Genomic DNA, 17,828 nt, shown 5'->3' with positions numbered 1-17,828 from the left:
GTGTTATACTTATTGCTGCCGCAGTGATTATATTAGAGAGAGCGAGAGACCTTGTAGGAAATCAAAACAGCAGGAAACCTATTTCTTTGAAATGTAACAGAAGTGCTCAGTGCCAAGGTCACCAGCTAATCATGTGAAGGGAATGACCTCGAAATTAAAAGTCGTTTTGAATTTTATGTTAATGAACTATGAAGGGGAGGGTTATTCAGAAAACACTTGCAGTGTGAAGACTGATTATCTGAGCAATGAGGGGAAACTGAGGCAGCGCATCCAAACTGAGGCAGTGGATGGATTTGAAGCCAGACAAGGTAAGTCCCTGCTTCAGGGACCAACAGAATGCTTGTTATCTTATGACCAGGAGGAGTTTTTAAATTAAAACTACAGTCTGGCAGTAAATCATTCTTTTCTTCTACACAAAAAAAGACAGAGGAGCCAACTTATGGATAATGAACAGGAAGAATTGAAGTTGGGCATGCATAGAAAAGGCTGGTTGTGGGGAAGGTGGGTTTTTTTGTTTTTGCAACTAGCAGCTGAAAGAAATTAGAAGCAAAGGCAGAATTTGGAACTATACAGAAAATCTGTTTTGACTCACTTTCAGCTTTGGGAAAAATCGCTTCAGTGATTTCCACCCAGTGTAATCAGACACCTGCCTATGTATGGAACACCCTCCCCTCCTCCTGTGTAGATGCAAAGCCATTATATCTGTAATATTATTCACACATCTGTCATGTCAGGGAGCCGGGCAGTTACCTTAGTAAGTGGGTAATTACAGGAGCAAACAGCTTTACAAAATAGTACAGTATATGGGATGAGGATGGGGAGAACACCTGGCCAGGTAAGTGCTTGCCATGTCTCTCTTTTTTTTTGGGTGGTGATGATGTTCATGATTTCATATAAAGCTTGATGTGTGAGGTTTCCTAACTCTGTGTTTAAATACAATTACTATAGTCCAGGCAGTCATGGGCAATTCTGGGACTTGATAGTTAACTACTGCAAAAGGTATCAGTTTATAGTTCTTAGCCCAAGAAATGAAGTAATGAAGCGACACTGTCATCAAAGAAACACTTTCTTTGTTCCTTTTAGAAATACAGATTTTCATAACTCATTTTAGAATCTCTTCCTTGCAGTCCTGATACAGTATGGAAGGTGGTGGTAAAGCAATGAAAATAGAGTACAGTCCACAAAACATATAAGAAATAGGGGTGGGGGGGAATTGTTTCATTCTTTAATATTGTACATTTAACACAAGTAGATCATTTCTTATGGTAAGAATTGAGGTTTAGTTTGATTTTTAGAGCCAGATTTTTGCATAATATTATCCATTTCTGTGGGCATTGAATAATTGCTGATTCATTTTGTCCCTGCAATTGTGTGCCCCAAATCAAGGCTTCTCGATGGCTAAGTGAATCAAATATTGAACAAATTATGGCTGGACTGAATATTTGGTACTTAATCCATCTGGCCAGAATGTGATGTCTGTACTCAGGAGGAACAATAATTTACACCAAAGGTACTCCCTTTGAAATCAGTGTGGCTAGTTGTGGATTAACATACTTCTCAATGTGCATAAGGGTATCACAGTCATTTGTTACTGAGGACAAAGTTGAAGACTGTGGCATGAGTCTGGATTGTCCTCTCACCTAGTGTAAATCAGGAGTTACTCCACTGAAATCAGTGATGTTACACTGGAATAAGAGGAGAATAAAGTCACAAATCTTTTTCCAGGAGACTAGGGAAAAGTCCATTCCAGAGGTCCTGGTCCCTCACTAATTTCTCTTGATGTGAGAGAGGATAAAATACAAGTTCAGGATTGCAGATCGCTGGAGTCCCCAGAGATTCTTTGCTAAAAGATATAGTCACAGCAAGGGGAACAAAAGACCATAGAGAATGACGCTTGTTGATGAAGCAGAACTTCTAGATCTCAAGTCGTGCTGGTGACTTTAGTGTACAGCAGTGGATGATTACTTTATTAAATATATTTTCACACCTTTTCTCTTCATTAACTATCTGCTCAGTTTTCTCAAATTTATTTGCTATTCATAGTTGTAATTTCTGTGAGTGCATTTTGGTCCATAGCTCCTTTCACATTATGAAGCTCTAGTATATGAAATTCAAGCTTTGTCGACTAGTTTCACTTGGCATATAGGTTACACTGCATGTTTTTGGCCCCTGATTGGATGAGCATAACTTCTAGAAACAAGTTTTGGTGCAGATAGTGACATCGACAAACTAAAAATATGTTTACCACAATTATGCTCCAATATTTGCTTAAAATTTGCTATTTCTGGAAACCACTAGCAGACTAGTTTGCTTGGAAGTTCACAGACAGCAAACAGAACATGGATATGAACACTTGCTAAGTGAATTCACTGAAATGAATACTAATGACTACTTTTCATTTTGGCCCTGTTCTAGCAATGAAGAGTCAGAAGAGCTGATTCTCTTCTAGATTGCACTGTTTTAAATCAGGATTAAGTCCACTGAAGTCAGTGGAGTTACATCAGTGTACATGACAGATGAATCATCCCTGGAGTTACTATTATGGGCCTTGATCTAAAGCCCATAGAAGTCAGTGGGAGTCTCTACTGATTTCAGTGGGCTATGGATCAGAACTATAATGATTTATCTGTCATGACAAGACCAGAGAGCGAAGGCTCAGATATCTCATCTTGGATATGATGGGAGGCGGACAGACTTTATTCAGTTGATAATGTTGAGCTTCAGTGAAACCAGTTTGCTTTTTATTTGGACAGAAAGCAGAGGCAGACTTCTGTGGAAGTGCTGGCACCATTCTAGGCACCATCCAGAGGACTCTCATCCCAGGGACCTTCCTCTTCATCCTGGCTGTGGGACTAACTTTGAACGTGCCCATCATCTGGATCCTCGTGTTCCGGGTGAAGCGCTGGAACAGGAGCACTATTTTCCTTTGTAACTTAGTTTTGGCTGACATCACTTGGATCTTAACCCTCCCCTTTCTGATCTCCTACCATCTGAATCAGCTGCATTGGACCTTTGGAGATGCTCTTTGTAAGATTACCAGGATAATTTACCATGTTTGCTATTACTGTAGCATATACTTTGTCACTTGTCTGAGCGTGGATCGCTATTTGGCTATAGTGCATCCGTTAAAGTCTCTGTGGTTGTTGAATAAACAACAGTCACTACTGATTTGCCTATCCGTATGGGCAGTAACTAGCTTGGCCAGTGTGCCAATCCCCTACGTTGCCAGCACCCAGATATGCCCAGACAACAAAACTATTTGCTCTCTTTATGTATTTTCCAGCTCCACCTATATAACGCTTCCCCTTTCCATGTGCTGCACGGTTGTTGGCTGCTTGCTGCCTTTTGTTGCTATTTGTTACTGTTACTGCAGCAGCGTCAGGACACTGCAAAAGACTGGCCTTCATCACTTTCAGAAAAGGGATAAGCTCACCAAGCTCATGTACTCTGTTCTGATCATTTTTGCACTCCTTTATTTCCCTTACCACCTGTCAAGAAACACCTGCATCTTCTTAAGAGCATTGTGGCCCAATGCCAGTAGGTCCATTGAGCATGCAGACACCGTGTTCTTTGTAGAGGTAGCAGTGTGTAGCCTTAATACTTGCATTAACCCTCTCTTCTGTTTCCTGTCAGGAGGTGATTTTCGAGACCAGGTTTGCAAAATAGCCTCCTCTTATTGTCACACCAGAACCTGGAGGAGTCAACAGCAAAGGACATCTGTGTACCCAGTATAACTCCATTCCCTCACAAAACTAATTTTGTCAAGCTGAAAATTATGGGCAAAATTTTAGCCCCATTCAAGTCAACGGCAAAACCCCATTGACTTCAGTTGTCAGGAGTTCACTGTTTATATAGTACCTTGGAGATGCTTTTATCTCTCAGGTTTGTAAGAACAATTAACTGGGGAAATTTAATTCTGGAGTTGTGGGAGATGGTTATAAGCAATAAAATTATTCAGGAAGTCCTAGAGTCTAAAATTTGTGTGAATCCTGGTTCTATTTTATTCAAAACACCAAAAATTAAGGAGGTAGTGAGTAGAGCTGGAAAATGAAGTTAATGTCACAAAAAGTATTACTTTTCAAAGGGTTCAAAATGGATCTTTTTTTGGTCAAAATTGATCATGGAATTTTATAAACAAAATTTGTAGCAAATGTGTCATTGAAAATGTTAACAAAATGCGTACTGGTATTTTTCATTTACTAGATCCCCCATTCCAATGAACAAATATGTTTGTTTATTGAGTCTTGTTTTCAATTTTGATAAAATTTCAATAAACTTTTCAATACTTTGATTTTTTTCAAAAATATTTTAAAAATGTAGTTTTTAAATGAAAACAAAATTGTATGATAATTTTTCATAAATTTTGTTTTGAGAAAAGCCCATCTTGCTACAAAAACTTTTCACTCACAAAAATAAAATACCTTGGGTACAAGAAAATGTCTGCGTCTGGCAATGATTTCAAAGGTTAAGGGGGACAGATGCATGCATTATTTTTGCTCATCTTAAAAAGTAGAGAGTGCCTTTTCTTCTTTCTGGGGCTTCTTGATCCTCCACCAATTCTACCTCATGAGGAATCTACAATTTCTTCATTTTGGTTGCATTGCAGCTATCTGGATTTACTCCTTGTACAGATTCTCCCTGGCCTACAGAAAAAAATCAGTGTATTGTGATAAGGCTGCAATACCTTTTGAAGCTTATTCATACCAAACATATTGTGATGCATAACCATCATAGGCCATCTCATTTCTCTAAAAGAACACATACTGAAACTGGGAGATACCAGGTGCTTGGATGCAATCAGGAACCGAAAAGCTTGGTTACACTATCTTTCCTCCTCATCCACAGAGACCAGAATGGGCTTGTTTCTAATCTTCTTTACACTGACACAAATCAAAGGAATTACACCTGAATGAAACTTTTGCAAGTGAGATCAAAATCAGGTCCAGGTGTTTCGCAATCCTTATCAGCCGCTTGTTAATCATTTTCATTTTAAAATGTTTATTAGTTGCTTTACATTTTTCCATAACTCTTCATGAAACAGCAAAGGATTCATTAAGAAGAGGTCTTGGAGGAGAGGGTGAAAGAGGCTAAAATCTTAGATGATGGAATCCTTAACTAAATGGAACACATTCATTAAGAATGAATAAAGCCTCATTTTCAGAAGCACTGAACACCCAGAGCTCCCACTGATTTCAGTGGGAGCTCAGCACTTCTGAAAAATCAGGCCACAAAACTAGCTGGAGACAACTTCTGCTTATAGAGTGGCATTCACTCACATGCAGGGTGCCCATACTTTGCCTTTTGCATCACTTTGCTCCTTTACAGGGAAGTGGAGTATGGATAGAATGGCCATTCATGGGCTCCTATCCCAATATGTGCCAAGGAGGGGTTTCATGTTGGCATTCAGATAGCTTACTGGGAGCAGACAGGGAACGAGATAGTGGATCAGCACTTATGAGGATCCAGAACCCATGCCTAAGGGCTAGCGAGAATCTGCTTTCAGCCCCACAGACTGTCCATAGGTTGAGAAAGGATTTCCAGCCCTTGCATCCCTGAGGAATTCCCTGCATAAGCACCAATGCTTTCTAAGAAGATTCCATTACATTTAAGGTAGTACTTAGCTTCCTGTAGTTGAGTCCCAACAGAGAAATTTGCAGACTTTCTTATAATTCCTTCCCTTCAGTGCCCCACCAAATCCTACTATTTTTCTCTCACTTGACACACACTCCCATTACCATTCAGGATTTATGACTTACTCACCATGCTTCTAGTCAAGGAGGACTGATGGGGGCTCTCTGTTAATACCGCTTCTTAACTGCCCGGAGGTGGGGTGGCTTTTGAATAACAGGCAATTGATTTATTAAGCTTTTTGGAAAAGAACAGTCAAGGCACAGTGTATATGTGAAGTTAAGATGCCCATGCAGACTGAGACAGACTGCAGTGCTTGATACCTTAGGTGTAATGCTAACCAGATGTGAAGGTACTTCTGGATGATTTATGATGCATACTGATGATGAGGCATGCACCATTCAGAGGGTGATTAATATTCTTGCCATAAATCATATAAAGCAGGCATCGTGCAATGAAAATCTGTTGAAGCAAAGAAACCAACTCAGTTTAGAGGGTGACATAATATTAGACTGGCTGGACTCATGGATTCAATAGAGATCTTTAGCAAGATAAAGTGTCTCCAGAGCATGCTGTTTCCATGAACTACAGGTGCCTCCCAGTAGAAGAGAGTGTGAAGGTGAACACAACCATGCAAACAGAAAGGATTTTTAGAAAGTATTTGCATCCCAGAAATTCAGTCTAGGAGTTTGTGGCTAATGAAGAACTTTCAAATTGGCGCTAATAAGAAGTCAAAACTCTATTATTGGCCTGATTTAAAATTCACTGAAGTCAATGGGAGCCTTTGCAATTAATTCAATGGGCTCTGGATTGGGCCCTTACAAAGGAGCCGATAGCCAAATGCCATGAATATCTGACAACATGCTCAGTGTGAAAGGAACGGGTGGTCTCCAATTCTTAGTACACAAGTGCTGTGTCACAATTGGCTCTAATTGATACCAATATTGGGAGGCTGAATCTTCATCAGAAACACTGAAGGAGCATGAAGACTGGGCTAGTGTCTAAACCTGAGAGGTGGTGGACATTGTGTTGGGCATATTGCATTGCCCCTGCCCATGTTGTCCATGTTGTGGTGGATAAATGCAGGCAGACAGATGATGACTCCATTTTCCAGGTCTGTTCATCTGACACCTTCTGAGAAAGGGCTCACAAGCAAGTATGAAAAGTCAACTTGCTGTGCCTAAGTCAAGAAACTAAACTGTACAATTAAAATGGAGAAAGACTCTGACACTCTTACTCATGTGGTTCAGTGCTCTTAACTTTGGACGTAGCCCCTTGATTTTAATGGAACTACTTACAGAGTACGGTACTGGTACGGTCACAGTGAGTAAAAGCTAGCCCATGGTTCAGAATGAGTGAAACTGTTGAGAGAGAACAAGAAACTAAATAGCAAAGTTTAAGAAGTTATATACTGCAAGAATTAATTATTTATCCAACGAACTCTCCTCCCTCCCTTTGGTGTGATCTCAGTACCTGTGGCAAGCAGCTATAACACGGCATTTTCAGGGCTCAAACGCTGTTCTTTCCTGCCTGTTTATACAGGACTCATGTTTGACCCCTGCTTTCCTGTAGTTTAATGGATGTTTTTCATGATTAAGACATGCTTAATGTTTTGGAAATGGCCCTTCTATATTCCTGAGCAGGACTTTAGAACACCCTACGTGAGACAGTCACTGAAGTACCTATGGCAGGTTTAGGACCAGAGCATAAGGAGACAGGACCTTTGAGATGTTTAGCTAGGAAAGGGTAGAGTACTACCCAGCAAAACACTCTGTGCTTAGTAAAGCTGCTAGATTTTTATATTGAATCAAATCCTCAAATCCCAATTTGATTTTTTTACTAAGGACTTTTTTTTACAGTCCTTACAGAGGCAAACTCTCCATTGGCTTCAGTAAGAGTGTTGCCCAAGTAAAAACTTCAGGGCTTGTTTTCTTATTATCAATCACTGTTATTTCTTAATCATATATATACTGTAGAGGAAATTTGCATGGCATTTTACACACACACAGAGTAAGATGTGTTCCTTGTCAAGTGATTAAAAAAATTAATCACGATTAATCGTGATAAATCACACCGTTAAACAATAATAGAATACCATTTATTTAAATATTTTTGGATGTTTTCTACATTTTCAAATATATTGATTTCAATTACAACACAGAATACAAAATGTACAGTGCTCACTTTATATTTATTTTTGATTACAAGTATTTGAACTGTAAAAAAACAAAAGAAATAGTATTTTTCAATTCACCTAATACAAGTACTGTAGTGCAATCTCCTTATCTTGAAAGTTGAACTTAAAAATGTAGAATTATGTACCAAAAAATGCCCCCAGCATTCAAAAAATAAATAATGCAAAATTTTAGAGCCTGCAAGTCCACTCAGTCCTACTTCTTGTTCAACCAATCACTCAGACAAACAAGTTTGTTTACATTTGCATGAGATAATGCTCATGGTTTACAGTGTTACCTTAAAGTGAGAACAGGCATTCTCATGGCACTGTTGTAGCCAGCGTTGCAAGATATTTATGTGCCAGATGCACTAAAGATTGATATTTCCCTTCATGCTTCAACCACCATTCCATGGGACATGTGTCCATGCTGACGATGGGTGCTGCTTAATAACAATCCAAAGCAGTGCGGAGCGATGTATGTTCATTTTCATTATCTGAGTCAGATGCCACCAGCAGAAGATTGATTTTCTTTGTTGGTGGTTTGGGTTCTGTAGTTTTCACATTGGAGTGTTGCTCTTTTAAGACTTCTGAAAGCATGCTCCACACCTCGTCCTTCTCAGATTTTGGAAGGCACTTCAGATTCTGAAACCTTGGGTCGAGTGCTGTAGCTACCTTTAGAAATCTCATATTGGTACCTTCTTTGAGTTTTGTCAGATCTGCAGGGAAAGTGTTCTTAAAATGAACAACACGTGCTGGGTCATCATCTGAGACTGCTATAACATGAAATATATGGCAGAAGGCGAGTAAAACAGAGCAGGGGACATACAATTCTCCCCCAAGGAGTTCAATCACAAATGTAATTAATGCATTATTTTTTTAATGAGCGTCATCAGCATGGAAGCATGTCCCCTGGAATGGTGGCCAAACATGAAGTGGCATACGAATGTTTAGCATATCTGGCATGTAAATACCTTCCAGTGCCAGCTACAAAAGTGCAATGCAAATGCCTGTTCTCACTTTCTGGTGACATTGTAAATAAGAAGCGGGCAGCATTATGGACTGTAAATGTAAACAAACGTGTTTGTCTTAGCAATTGGCTAAACAAGAAGTAGGACTGAGTGGACTTGTAGGCTCTGAAGTTTTACACTGTTTTGTTTTTGAATGCAGTTATATAACAAAAAAAATCTACATTTGTAAGTTTCATTTTTATGATAAAGAGATTGCACTACAGTACTTGTATGAAAAATATTATTTCTTTAGTTTATCATTTTTACAGTGCAAATATTTGTAATAAAAAATAATATACACTTTGATTTAAATTACAACATGGAATACAAAATACATGAAAATGTAGAAAAATATCCAAAATATTTAATAAATTTCAACTGGTATTCTATTGTTTAACAGTGCAATTAAAACTGCAATTAATCATGATTAATTTTTTAAATTGAGATTCATTTTTTAAGTTAATTGCATGAGTTAACTGTGATTAATCGACAGCCCTAGTTCCTTGCCCTGAAGAGCTTTCATTCTCCACCAGACTTAGTAATTTTATACTGCAGGTTTTCTATAGCCTGGGATATAAGCACATGGAGCCTGGAGTCAATGGGAGTAGGATCAGGACCATGCTCTTGAAGAGGTCAGTAAGGTGCAGGGCCATAGGTTTCCTGAAAGGAGCATACATTGCTCTGTGATACATCAAATCCATCCCATACCAAACATGGGGAATGGTACTTTTCTTCCAATTTGGCCTAATTGGTCATCTAATTGCACATACCCAATTGCATTTGAAGCCACAGCTTCCTCTAACAAAGCCAAATAGCTCTTCCAGGGCATAGCGGGTCCTTTTCCAACATATAACAAGAATGTTTGTGTATAAAAGGTGTAAAATTAGCCATCATATGATGAAATGAAATAAGATGAACCACATCCCCAGCCTCAGGTTAGTCTGTTCCCCAGAGACACTTGGAAATGAACACTGTGTTCAGGAGAAGCCAATGTTTCCAGTTACACAAGATCATGTCAGGATCACAGATGTTTCAAAAGCAATGGAAAACAGAAGGGTGCAGTCTTTCAGTCTCAAACTAACAAGTGTCTTACACCCCTGATCCCTTGTTCCCTTGAACACAGCACAGTTGTCAGCATGCTCATTAGCAGTGTCCTAAAATAAAGCAGAGGTTTTTTTGCCACTTTTAATGATGTATTGTTGAAATGTTCCCAGAGGGAAAACTGAGAAACACCCTAGGTATTCAACAAAGCTCCGGCAATACAGTCATTCTGTTGCAGAGGCTTCCTTAGAACCTTTTTAAAAGCTTCATCTCGCCTTTATGTCTTGTGGTAAGAAAAAAGGACATTTATTCTCATGTTCACCTTGAAAAATATGGACTCTTTCCACAAAGAAGATATCTACCACCATTTACCACTTCAAATGTTTATTGTGGAAAAAAAAGCCAAACTCTTTCTTGCTCATAGGCAGTGAAAGAATCGTGTTTCAAAAGATAACAGAATATCAATGAAAGCTTCTAACATCAACAAGACCTGAGACAAATAACAACTAGAGCTGACTGGGTATTTTTTGTATTGTTGTGGTAATGAGAAAAATGAAATAGAAATTTTCCTCAGAAAATTAAGAGCCATTACAAGATTTTTGCCATCTTAAACTGTTCTTATAAGAAACTTTGCAAGAAAACACTGTGTCTGTTCAAACAGAATAGTTACATACCAGACAGGAATGACACAGTAGTAGTCAAAGTTGCTCATTAACATAGCGCAGTTATCCTGCTTTTCTAAAAACCTTTAGTTGAGCATCTCCATAGATAACAAAACCCCTCCAAAATGGGGTAACCTATTGTGGGGACTTTTTATGCTTAAGAGGTATTTTTAGAACTGGAGGGTCAAGGACCCAAAAATGGCCTTTAAAATAATATAAAAGCAACAAAGCAACAAAAGGAAGTTGACACTGTGCTTCTAGAGGGGCTGGGGCTGATCCTTATTTACACAAAACCCCTTTTACACAGCTCTGGCAATGTGAAGGTATGCTGAAATAGCATAAATTATATTTATATTCACTTTAAACCCCCCTTTACACTGTCAGAGTGGTGTAAAGTAGCCTTAATGTAATTAAGAATAAGCCACGCTCGTCTATTGTATAAGATTTAATTCAACTTTTAAATCCAGCAATAAAGGATGTTATTAAAACACAAACAAAAATAGATTAGATTATATATAATAAGGTAAAATAGAGGTCTTGACAATTTATGATAATTAAATATCTCATAATAGCATTAATAAATGAACACATGTTAACACCAATGTGCTTGGCCAGATTTCAATTTAAGTAATTACTTCTCATTGACTTAAGTTCCACCACCATAAACTTTTGTATTGTGTTCATATGCACTGCTAAAATTGTTGCTGTTTCACCCAGAGGTAGTTGCATTTCGATATGTTATATGACTGATTGCTAAAGACCTTTGGGATCCTTTGGTATTAAATTTTAGATGAGCACAAGAATGTAAAGCATCAATGTTGCTGTGATACACAAGAATATAAGAACATAAGAATGGCCATGCTGGGTCAGATCAAAGGTCCATCTAGCCCAGTATCCTGTCTTCCAACAGTGGCCAATGCCTGATGCCCCAGAGGGAATGAACAGAACAGGTAGTCATCAAGCGATCCATCCCCTGTTGCCCATTCCCAGCTCCTGGCAAACAGAGGCTAGGGACACCATCCCTGCCCACCCTGGCTAACAGCCATTGATGGACCTATCCTCCATGAACTTATCAAGTTCTTTTTTGAACCCTGTTATAGTCTTGGCCTTCACAACATCCTCTGGCAAGGAGTTCCACAGGTTGACTGTGCGTTGTGTGAAAAAAATACTTCCTTTTGTTTGTTTTAAACCTGCTGCCTATTAATTTCATTTAATGACCCCTAGTTTGTGTGTTATGAGAAGGAGTAAATAACACTTCCTTATTTACTTTCTCCACACCAGTCATGATTTTATAGACCTCTATCATATCCCCCCTTAGTTGTCTCTTTTCCAAGCTAAAAAATCCCAGTTTTATTAATCTCTCCTCATATGGAAGCTTTACCCCTAATAATTTTTGTTGCCCTTTTCGGAACCTTTTCCAATTCCCATATATCTTTTTTGAGATGGGACAACCACATCTGCACGCATTATTCAAGATGTGGGCGTACCATGGATTTATATAGAGGCAATATGATATTTTCTGTCTTATTATCTATTCCTTTCTTAATGATTCCCAACATTCTGTTCAGTTTTTTGACTGCTGCTGCACATTGAGTGGATGTTTTCAGAGAACTATCCACAATTACTCCAAGATCTCTTTCTTGAGTGGTAACAGCTAATTTAGATCCCATCATTTTATATGTATTGTTGGGATTATGTTTTCCAATGTGCATTACTTTGGATTTATCAACATTGAATTTCATACACATTTTGTTGTATTTTTTTGCCCATTTTGTTGCCCAATAACCCAGTATTGAGAGATCCTTTTGTAGTTCCTTTCAGTCTGCTTGGGACTTAACTATCTTGAGTAGTATCTGCAAATTTTGCCACCTCACTGTTTATCCTGTTTTCCAGATCATTTATGAATTTGTTGAACAGTGCTGGTCCCAATACGGACCCCTGGGGAACACCACTATTTACCTCTCTTCATCCTGAAAACTGACCATTTATTCCTACCCTTTCTTTCCTATATTTTAACCAGTTACTAATCCATGAGAGGACCTTCCCTCTTATCCCATAACAACTTACTTTGCTTAAGAGCCTTTGGTGAGGGAGCTTGTCAAAAGCTTTCTGAAAATCTAAGAACAAGTTAAGCAAGCATATTTATTTATAAGGCATAAATAAAATTTATGATATCAGATTTCTCTATAACAAAGCAGAAAAGCTGCAAGTGTTATAATACAGTGCTGCTTTATTTGACACTTTAACTGGGCTTTGTCAATTGTTCAGAATTTCCGTTATAAGTTTTTGTTCAGTACCTAGCTGTCTATGTTAAAAGTAAACTAGTTGGAAAAAATGAAACTAGAACCTCCCAATGTAGCTTGAAAATTTGTAACTGCAGAGCAGTCAAATATGCTAACCTAAAATCAAACTCTCTCTATGTTCAGGCTGAAATACCATACATACTCTTACAGGAAAAATAAGGAGGAGTCCTTGTGGCACCTTAGAGACTAACAAATTTATTTGGGCATAAGCTTTCATGGGCCACAATGACTCCTCGTTGTTTTTGCTGATATAGACTAACACGGCTACAACTCTGAAACCTGTTACAGGAAAAACAAAAACTTAGTCCCATTTACATTGCATTATTCACTTCCACCACCAGATGGCACAAGCAGTGCCTTCAACCAAATAAAGTACACTCTTAATTCTTGCCTCAAATTAACTTTTGAACCAACCCAGAATCAGATTCTGACATTATAATAAAACCCCAAACTTGAGTGCTTTAAAACAGAAAAACATACCTTTAACTAAATACTCTGAATTAGTGCAATAATCTCATTTTTCTTTCTTTTTCTTAGAATTATTAATTTTATACCTTTGCCAAGCAAATGCAGCAACATGGAAGTGGAAGGAGGAGAGAGAGGACTTTGTAGAGAGTCAGTTTTTCCACTGAAAGAGAAAACAGTGACAAAGGGAGTCTCAGAATATTTCCCAATTTAATTTATTCTGTTTACTTTGAACAGAGAGTTTGCCAGCAGAGCTACACACAGAGGATTCTACTTGACAAAAGACTGCACAGTCCAACACTGCAGCCAGCTCCTTGTTAGATCCTTGGTATCTTTCTCTCTCTCTCTGTATCTTTTCTTGTGACCTACCTGTTCCTGTGCTCTCACCCCAAAGCCACAGGACTGTATTTTCAATAAACATGGGCTAATTCAGGATAGATCTGAGCATTAACTTTGCTTCTGTCCAGATGCTTAGGAACTCCTCAGTCTGATTCAGCTAAAACCATAGTCAGTAGAGCCACAAGAAGAGAATACTTACAGGGGGCCTTTAAACTGTATCTCGGATTGCTTTGTACTGGTACAGTGGAATAATATATTCCAAAGTATGGCATATGCAGAGACATTATTTATTATTATTTGCCTCGAGGGAACTTCCAGCCACCCCTGTGAGGATCAGGGTCCCACTGTGCTACCTGCTGTGCAGACACACTAGAAGACACCGTCCTGTCCTTGAACAGTTTACAACCTAATAAACCAAGCAACGTATGGAGGGTGGGGGAACAGGCAGCAATCAATTATATGCAGTTTCAGTACATACATTACAGAACCTCTCAACATAATCCCTCAGTAGCCTTTACTTCCATATTTGCCTGTGTAGCACTGGAGTCATAACCTCAGGAAAAAGCGATGCTAGCTGGTTATGAAGCAGATCTGCAGCTACTTCTGAGAAGGCACCTCAGGCAAAATCATCAAGGAAGCAATGTTAACCAAGCTGCAACTATATGTGACATTGGCGGGCATCCTGAGTGCTTCAACAACTGGGCTTCAGAGCAGGACACAGCACAGAGACCTCACTAATGGATGTCCTCCCATGACAATGGGTAGAGGCCACATTTGGGTTCTTAAATGACTTGATCTCTGCAGCTTTCAACAGAGTTGACCACTGGTTAGGTGCTACTAATCAGGCCTTCAGGACATAGCTGGATCAGCCAAAGGCTGCTCTAAATTCTGCCAAGGACAAGACCAGCACAGACCCCTGATGGGGAGAATGGTGCAAAGATGCATTAAAGCCATCTTTGTGTTTCCTTCTCTTAGCTGTAGCTAAGGATCTGCCACAGGATTTATTTAATGAGCAACCTATTAACATAAAAATAAATTATAAATCAGTGGTTCTCAATTCATGGCCAGTGGGCCACTTGTGGCCCAATCAGCACACAGCTGCAGCCCATGTGACATCCTCAGGCCCATACAGGTAGAATATATACTGTGTGGATGTGGCCCACATAAACATAGACTGCTACATATGAGACCCATAGTGGTAAATAGGTTGAGAACCACTGTTATAAATGCACAGGAAATAGATGCCCCTAGGTTTAATGAGCTATTGCTTCTTCCAGACACAGTCTCCTTTCAATCAATTTCTCTGCCCTCACACTTCCTATATGGCCTGACTTCTTTCCAAGAGAGATTATAGTTCTTTGCATCCCTTTGGGATTTTATAGTTCCCCAGCCCCAAAGGAGGTACCAAACTGCACCATTGTTAAGGTGAAATCCTGGCTTTATTGATGTTAATGGTCAATTGACTTCAATGGACCCAGAATTTCAGACTTAATCTGTGAGCCTTGCTCAGACTAACAGCATTCCCAAATTGATTTGGATTCGGTTGCAGTCATGCACCTTACTGCTGAATTTTTATGGGATAAACAATTGTGAACCTCAAAGAATTGTACTTTATATTATGCTATTTTATTGAAACAGATTTTCAAAGTCTCCAAGGGGCTCTGGATACCCCAAAGTCTCAGGCTGAATGCGAGTGTGTGCGTAGAGGGGAGGGTCTTTTAAATCTTTTAAATTTACATCTACAAAGTTGCACTTTTGTAGATAGGATTCTATCATATAATACCACTTCATTGGTGGATCTGTGTGCATGTCACATAATAAGAAAGGGCAATACATTTTGTAATGAGTGATGTAGCTAAAGCAAGGTTGCAGGTAATCTAGAGAATCCAAATATTTTTAAATTAATCAAAAATCACCAATTTATTTCACTGATGCAATCTACAGATATCTAATATGATAACACTGTGCTGTGTTCATCAGTGGCACAACTAAATTTAGCAAGCTGAGTCAGACACCCAGTCAGAGATATATATTATCAGGCTGATTCTATAAATCTCTAGATACTATTGTGATGAGTTCTATAGAAAACTTAAGGATGGATAGATCAATATTAATATGAAAAACTGAGCTTTGAAAAACACAATCATGAACTCTCAGCTTCTATTTTGCTTAATTCATTAGGAATACAGACAGAAGACATATAGGGAGACTATGCAGTATTTGGGCCATTTCAGGCACCCAAACCTTCAGTTTTCAGTCAGAAAAATACTTCCATTCACAGGTAGTGGGAATGCTGCCTGATCAAATGGTGCAGGATCAATCATAAATATAATTGTCTGCACTCAGTTCCATGAGAAAAACTTTGGAGATAGGCAGCATCCTGCTGGACTCACACATCATCCCACAATTGTTCCAAGAGCTTCTTTGAGAACAGTGTTCTTATTGGATTATTTGAGACAGATTTATCTGCTTTCAACTAATGTGTGCACGTGCTATCATAACTGGTATTTACTGCATAAGGGCCTGATCCAAAGCCCACTGAGGTCAATGGAAAAACAGTCCATTGATTTCAAGTGTGTTGACAGAAAGACTTTAATAAGAATAATTAACAATGATTCATATCTTCAGGCCACCAATTAAATAGGTAAATCTCCAGTGTCATTTAAAAGGCTGGCTGGTCTGGGCATGTTTTATAGCACTAGCCATCATAGTCTCTTACTACGCAGTTGAAACTGCAGTTGAAACAATTAGTAGAGCTCTCATTGGGAAAGGTCTCAGGAAACTGCTAATATGGTATACACTAGGCATAGTATACCCACTTCAGAAATACCACTGCACCTATGGATGGTATCATTTTAACTTTCCAAGGTCCATTATTAGAGTCTATTTTTTATATACGTAAGGAATAGTTCATTTTTTTCAATGAACGAGCACATCAGTCCTCTAACACTATTCTTGGGTGGTGTTAGGCTGGATACAGATGAACATTATTAATTATTATTTAGTTCTCCCAAACCAGTGAGCACTCCTTATCCAATGAGCTTTAGTAGTAGCAGTACAATAACAATGTGGCAATGCTAAGGAATCCAATTTGGGCTCAGAGCCCATTCGTAGTAGGTACTGTGCAAATGAATAACTCAAAGATAAGCCTCTGAGGCAGAAACTAACACTATAAAGCCCTGATTTAGAAAAGCACACTTTAAATTTTAGATATGTGCTTAAATGCTTTCCTGAACAGGGATGCTTTTCTGAATCTGAGTCTAGAACATTTCCCCATTACTGACTGAATTATTCTCTATCCCTTCTGCCTCTTGGAAATTTCTATTAATAAATAGGTTTCAGAGTAGCAGCCATGTTAGTCTGTATTCACAAAATGAAAAGGAGTACTTGTGGCACCTTAGAGACTAACCAATTTATTTGAGCATAAGTTTTCATGAGCTACAGCTCACTTCATCAGGTGTATTCAGATCACTGATCTCCCCACTGTATTTTCTACTGAATGCGTCTGATGAAGTGTAGATGAAGTGAGCTGTAGCTCACGAAAGCTTATGCTCAAATAAATTTGTTAGTCTCTAAGGTGCCACAAGTACTCCTTTTCTTTTTATTAATAAACAGGTTGTCAAATATCTGCAATGGTAAACTGGAGAAATGAAGCAAGGTGACCCAATGGACAGATGCAGTTAAAAAATTATGGATGGCAATAGAGACTGTAATAAATCCTAAAGTTCCTTTCAACAAATGAAATGAGAAGTATAAAGAAGACTCTAAAATGAAACCTGCACTGAAGGCCACATCCAATATTTAGCATTCTGTATAAAGCGAAGCTGAATTTCAATATGAGGAAGTATCTTGTTTTAGGAGTATATAGTTTAAATGTACTTTCTATTGTGGTATTTTATGGTGCTTTCATGTCTTTGAAATAGCATTACAAACTGGAATCTACTATCATTGCAATAGCTGCAGTGTTATAAGAATTGGCTTTACTGATATGAACGTGCTTTGCTGATGTAAAATATCATTGTCCTTCCACCAGAGGGCAACACTAGTAAAAATATTTAAATAATCCAGAACAATTGTTTTTAGAATATTGTGGCAGGACTATATATTTTAGCAGGAAATTATTCTTTTCACCTTGATTTTAAAAATATTTTATTTATAGAAACTTTTGTTACAGAGAAAGTAAGCAAATGCAAGGGCTTCAATTTTC

At 38.5% G+C, this 17,828-nt stretch overlaps 1 protein-coding gene across 2 annotated transcripts; it reads left to right on the top strand.

Annotated features, from left to right (window-relative positions):
• The first annotated feature begins 231 nt into the window (after positions 1–231).
• LOC311523002 (P2Y purinoceptor 1-like) lies at positions 232–3,962 on the top strand. Of its 2 annotated transcripts, none has more exons than XM_084632663.1 (2): positions 232–308; positions 2,754–3,962. In XM_084632663.1, the coding sequence occupies exons 1-2, from the start codon at positions 288–290 to the stop codon at positions 3,732–3,734; spliced, it is 1,002 nt and encodes a 333-aa protein (XP_084488789.1). In that variant the 5' UTR covers positions 232–287; the 3' UTR covers positions 3,735–3,962. The 2 variants fall into 2 exon arrangements, with proteins under 2 accessions (XP_084488789.1, XP_084488788.1); XM_084632662.1 differs by lacking the exon at positions 232–308 and adding an exon at positions 675–835.
• The last annotated feature ends 13,866 nt before the right edge of the window (positions 3,963–17,828 follow it).

The sequence above is a fragment of the Lepidochelys olivacea genome (genome assembly GCF_965140295.1).
Source record: "Lepidochelys olivacea isolate rLepOli2 genome assembly, chromosome: 6".
Classification (NCBI taxonomy): Eukaryota; Metazoa; Chordata; order Testudines; family Cheloniidae; genus Lepidochelys; species Lepidochelys olivacea.
The sequence above is the reverse complement of the archived record's forward strand: the minus strand, read 5'-3'. Positions and strand labels throughout refer to the sequence as shown.